The sequence below is a fragment of the Cryptomeria japonica genome, chromosome 8 (genome assembly GCF_030272615.1).
Source record: "Cryptomeria japonica chromosome 8, Sugi_1.0, whole genome shotgun sequence".
NCBI classification, from domain to species: domain Eukaryota; kingdom Viridiplantae; phylum Streptophyta; class Pinopsida; order Cupressales; family Cupressaceae; genus Cryptomeria; species Cryptomeria japonica.
The window spans coordinates 201,217,316-201,223,434 of NC_081412.1; the positions used below are offsets into that span (position 1 = coordinate 201,217,316).

General features: G+C 36.1%; 1 protein-coding gene across 4 annotated transcripts; it reads left to right on the plus strand.

The window, feature by feature from the left end:
• The first annotated feature begins 453 nt into the window (after window positions 1–453).
• Window positions 454–5,870, plus strand: LOC131048346 (elongation factor 1-delta). 4 transcript variants are annotated; one of them, XM_057982266.1, is made up of 8 exons: window positions 454–638; window positions 733–842; window positions 990–1,106; window positions 2,272–2,350; window positions 4,880–5,000; window positions 5,136–5,249; window positions 5,339–5,500; window positions 5,639–5,870. In XM_057982266.1, coding segments are annotated over exons 2-8 (681 nt in total). In that variant the 5' UTR covers window positions 454–638; window positions 733–756; the 3' UTR covers window positions 5,641–5,870. The 4 variants fall into 4 exon arrangements, with proteins under 4 accessions (XP_057838249.1, XP_057838250.1, XP_057838248.1 ...); XM_057982267.1 differs by having other exon boundaries at window positions 460–634; XM_057982265.2 differs by having other exon boundaries at window positions 481–634; window positions 749–842.
• The last annotated feature ends 249 nt before the right edge of the window (window positions 5,871–6,119 follow it).

Sequence of the window (6,119 nt, forward strand, 5' to 3'; positions counted from 1 at the left end):
TGAGTAGAAAACATGAATCACAATACATTAGATCACAAAAGTTTGCAGTACACTAGATCAAAACTATGATTTAGAGATCAATTTTACACGTGTAAGATTGATCAAAATTAGTAAAATCGACCTTTAGAAAATCTCAAGAATTCTATATAGACTACATCCCCTTGCCTATAGTTAACTACAACCTGTTGCCTAAAATTCTATCACAAGAACTAAAAATACCTATTTTCTATACTTAAATGACTAAATGCAACGTCAAATTTGTTCTTCATTATGATTATAATTATAATTCCCAAAACTAAATATATTAATCCCTTCAGTATTAATTTTTTAATTAATATTCTAAATTTAAAAGAACATAATTAGGAAAGTATATTTATTGAAAAGGAAAAAGAAAAGACAATTTAATCAGCGTAGATATTTATGTAAAGCATGAAGGCCTCCTTAAGTCTTTCGTTAGGCTCCCTTATCTTTTGTGTAGGTATCTAAATAACACATCTTTTTAGGGTTATAATTTCTTTTCGCTTTTTTATTTATTTTTCTTTTAGGGTTGGGTATAATTTGGCGGAGAAGGGTCAGAAGCATTTCTGTTTACTCTTCGTAGCGACTCGATCTCGCGCAGATCAATACTCTGGTGGTAGGTATGCTTTTTACTTACATCCATTTCAATTCCTCTGTTGTTTTCGTTTATTTCCTGTTGATAAATCTTTGGAAATACGCTTTTTCAATTCACAGTTGGTTTTTGGATCAGCAAGCGCCATGGCAGTTGTTTTTCCCAGCCTGAGCACAGAAGAAGGCCTCAAGCAACTCGATGAGTATCTCCTTTCGCGCACCTATATTACTGGGTATATTGCTTCGGTCCCTTGTACTTCTTTCTTTGGTCCCTCTCTATGTGATTATTGATTTTGTTAATCATTTGCCATTGAAAGATCGCATTTTAAAATTTTGTTCTTTGGTTTATTATAATCTGTTGCAATTGGCTCTTGTGACAGGCATCAAGCTACACAAGATGATATTACAGTGTTTGGTGCCTTGAGCAAAGACCCTGGATCGAGCTTCCCTAATGCATCTCGTTGGTACAATCATCTCAGCGCTCTTCTGGCTTCAAGGTAACATTTTTTTTAAGTCACTTTTGGAATTTTTTAGTTTCATGTTGTTACTTATTTCATGAAGTGTGCATGCTTAGTATTTAGTACCTTTTCCATTTATTTTGACTAATTTGGCGTAATTGGTTCATGGATTATAGCCATCCTATGGATTAAGTTGGATTTGAATTTAGCTTGGAATGATAATCATCATTGAGTGGAGTGGGTTTTAGTGAGGGTTAGTGGAGGAATCTGATCACTGATGGATTGGATTGCTTTATTATTTAATGTGGGGGCCTGCTTTTAGATAAGCTTCTTCTTAGCCACCACTGCCGAGCTGTCTCTTTTGTCAAATGCAGTTTTGATAAATCCAGCTTGCCTGTTGTAGTGTGCCAAATCTAGGGTGTTGGAAGTGGTATTCTACCTAATTATAACTTTTATCAAGTCTTGGTGTCATTTGAGCATATGTTTTTGTTATGAAAGGTCACTGATTTTACCAGTTACCTAATTCTTTTTGATATAGTAGTTTTAGCTTGATTACTATTCAATTGGATCACTTTTGATGCAGTGGTTTGTGTTTGATAACTTCCACATTCGATTGCATTTGATGAAGTGGTTTGCTTCTGGTAACTTCGGTTTTCAATTACATTTGATGAGTGGTTATTGGTGTGTGTTAGGTTCGGTAAAATGGTTTCATTGACTGCCTTTGACCTCATGGATTCACCCGAATGGCTGTTGAACTACATTTGAAGTTTGCATGTTTTAGGAGACGACAGATCATCAAAATGGTTCTGGATTGGTAATTAAAGCTGGGTTCAATGTTGTGCGTATTGTATTGCATTTGCATTTTTATAATGGTGGTCTCAACAATGGATAAGTCTATGTAGAGATTATGTGCACACAGATGATGCTTATCTCAAATAAGCGATCCAAAATTAGATTTAAAACAAAATTGATTGGATATCAAATTCTACAAAGATTTTAAACAAAAACATCATCGCAGTGTGTATCTACTACCTGTCCGAGTAGCAATCAACGGTAGCCTTTCATGCTGATCTGTCTGAGTGGCAATTGATGGTTTATCTTTCATTCTGATTTGTTCAATGGTCATGTAGTTATGCTGATGTTAGCTGTTTAAAAAAATTAAATTTAATGTTACTCGTCTTTTTGTGTTATTATTTTGTGACAGTTTTCCAGGAAAGAGTGTTGGTGTGAAAATAGAGGGAGGAGCTGCTGCACCTGCCCCTGCCCCTGTAAAGGCAACCGAGGTTTGTAATTTGGGACAATATATCTGAGTAAATTATGTGGCTATTTAATAAAAAATTTAGCATTCTGTTTGGGAATAGGTATACAATGAGTGACATGTGAGAGGATCTCAGGATGTAGGCTCATGCATAAAAGCAAAACAGGGGAAAAATGTGCTTAACTGTGGGTACCTGGCACCCACCAACTTTCTGGAGTGGGTCAGAATCAGATGCCTTGTTTAATCAATAAACCTGTCAATGCTGGTCAAAACCGGGTCAAACTGCAAAAAAACAAGCAGATGTGAACACGTGTTAAACTTGTTTTATTGAAAAAATCACTTGGTTTTTCAAAACAGCAGTGTGTTTTTTCTTATGCTTATTGAACCCACGAAATTCATTTCTTTGTCATCTTTTCACCTTCAGGCAGCAGCTAAACAATTTTTCAGTTATTTTTTTTTTTTTTAAAAATAGCTGTATTTTTCCTGGTTTAAACTAGCGTAGTTGAATTTCATTTACACTTTCAGTTGCTGTGGCATTGCTGTGTAAGCATTATGCTACCATGGGACACTTATATTTCAGCTGTCAAACCAAGTTGTCTAAGCTTCAGTTTTAGCAACTATAATCGCTAATATCTGCCTCTTTAAGGATTTCTTATCTTTCTAACTATATTGCTTTATTAGGTTTTTAGATAACTTAGTGAGGGTTCAACTGGGGTCCTTGCCCTTGAAAGGAAAAAAGTATGATTTTGTACATCCAGTATAACAGCTAGCAATAACAGAGTGAGAATTGCTAATAAAATGGCTCTATGACCCAGCACTCAAAGCACTATAAGAAACCTCCATTTAGTGCTAACAGTACAATGCATGCAACATGCTGTCTTATAGACCAGCCAAAGAAAAAACAAAACGGAGAAAATCAAACAGTATATGCCCAAAAACTTACAACACCTAACACCATGCACTCGAGCATCCCATTATCATGTTAAACATTTAATTGTGCCACAACTGTACCCATTTCATGGCAATATGACTATCTTAACACTTCAAGCACCTCTTTCTTGCCCTCTTTCTTCTCCTTCTACATACTCTTTGATACTGCAATTGTTTCTGTGTCTTCAAATTGGTTAGGCAGGAATAGCTTAAACAACCGAAGGTGCAAATTTACAACCACTACCACAGGACCGAGATTTGGGAAAAAACCTCTCCTTATTGCCAATTTTGGCTTGTTACCAAACACTAAACCTTTCTCCCAATACACTCTGCACAACACTAAAGCTGCCCTACGTTCACAACCAAAGATTTGTTCAATTCTCCTATCTGACAAAGGGACTTGACCCTCATTGTCTTTTCTCGTGCTAGCCTAACTGAGACTTGCCATACCTGCCTTCACTCCTAAAAACTTTCCTGCTAACAGGACAATCAGATAGAGAATGCCACTGGTACACCGCAAACCAACCATACTCACAATGAGCTTTAACCATGCTAATAAGGGGCTGGCTATGCACATTAACCCAACTCTACCATTAATAACTTACATCATCAATGCTCTTCTCCTTATGCTCTTACATGTCCCCTACATCTAATGGCACCATCACAATTTACAGATAATAAAACCTCCCTCATGCACACTCCCTTCTGCAATAAAATCTCACGTTATAATAGCAAACAAACCTACAATATCATATCTCTTCTAATGCACGCTAAATAAAACAAAGATCAGGGTGGGTGAAATTTTCTATGATGCTCCTGACACCAAGGTGCTTTGTAAATGACTAAAAGTAGCCAATATTGGCTCTTGTTCAACACTTGCATTGTACAGATGATGTACTGTTGAATTCAACTTCCTTTTACAATGTTAAAAACATATCTCCACAATTGGAATTGAGAACAACCACTTCTTTTGCGTACCCGTTTAGCTTTCAGTTTGGACTCTACCTTTACTTATGGCCTTAATCACTACTATCAAATCTTTCTACTGCAGGCCTAGGCATCCTGTGAGAAGCAGCTGCTATCAAACTAGCTAATAGTGTTTTCTATTCTGCTTCAATATTTGTTTTTATCCTTAGGAAAAGAGAGCCTTCATACAGAAACTCCCCAGATTAATTCCTATGCGCAAAACCCTGCCTACTAAACCTGGATTGCCTTCGGTAGCTCCATCAAAATTCAGTTTGATGGAACCTTATAGAGGACTCCATCATTCCTCACTTGTTCCCTTCTCTGCCTTATTGCTTTGGCTCTTGCCACTGTTGCTCCCATACTTGGTATTATGTATATCTTCAAAAGTCATTGTATGATCTCTGAGAATTTAAAACAGTATTATTTTACTGCTAGAATTATAAAACAGTATTTGTGACTGGGAATACAAGTTTGTTTTTCTTAGGTTGGGGAAATGTTACTAGTAAGCTCCATGTTCTAGATATTGTTATGCATTTGAATCTGCTGCAATTTTTTTGGAATTAAAGTTGCATGCTTTTATGGTTGAATTTGGTTGGTGTAAGTATTCATCTTGTTTGTCCATGGTTTGACTGTAACCGTATTTTTGAACTGATGTCAGGCTCCTAAAGAGGACGAAGATGATGATGATTTGGACCTGTTTGGTGAAGAGACTGAAGAAGAAAAAAAGGCAACAGAACAAAGGGAGGCAGCCAAAAAAACATCAGCTAAAAAGAAAGAAAGTGCGTATTGATTTATTTTTCTGGACTATTGTTTTTCAGTGCTATGAGTTCAAGAATTGACTATTTTGCTTTTATAAACTTGTGCACAAAAGATGCCGTCTGTTAACTTTGTTGCACAATGCATGGCTTTAACAGGTGGAAAATCTTCTGTTCTATTGGATGTCAAACCATGGGATGATGAGACGGACATGCAGAAACTTGAGGAGGCTGTCAGAAGTGTGCAAATGCCTGGCTTGTTCTGGGGTGCTTGTAAGTGCCTATTTTTGTCAGATAATCTATTATATTCTGTAAACTTCCTATTTATTTTGGTCACTGACAAATAGAGATATGAATTGCAGCAAAGCTTGTTGCTGTAGGATATGGAATTAAAAAACTCCAGATTATGATGACTATTGAAGATGATCTTGTGTCTGTTGACAATCTTATTGAGGATTATCTCACATCTGAACCTGCAAACGAACACATTCAGAGTTGTGATATTGCTGCATTTAACAAAATCTGTGAGTATAAATCCATGGCTATTTGTGGTAATTTTATAGATGGCATTTTTAATTTAGTTTATATTATTATATTCTGTCATCTTTGCAGCATTTTGACGGGAAGATGTAATTTTACCGAGTATGTTGTTATGTTTGCAGAATGATGCATCAAGCCTTTTTTGGTAGGGGGGAGGCAGAACATTTTTCTCCTCGGGAGGGTTCTTATATTCTTCTGTATTTGCAACTAGGAAAGCTACCATCAAACAGAGTGTGTATTAGAAACATTCTTCGGCATACTATGAGTTTAGGGACAGACATGTCCTTTCATTGGAAACTATATAAAATTTATTTATATATAATGAATTAAAATATATTTGGTTTGGTCGTTAAATGAGGCACTGTTAAAAAGATAGCAAAATTGCCGAAATGAATGCTTTTTACACTTTTTTCTCCGAAGCATGAGGTTCATAGTAATTATTTATAGAAGGAAACTTGTCTAGTTTGCTGCTTCATGAGGCGACTTAGTTGACAAATGGGTTAAAAGCATATGTATGTGTCCTGATCTCAACATTTCTTGGGAATTGACAATGTTTTATTCATGATAGTTTTGTTTGCACTTTGGATGGATCAACTTTGGCCA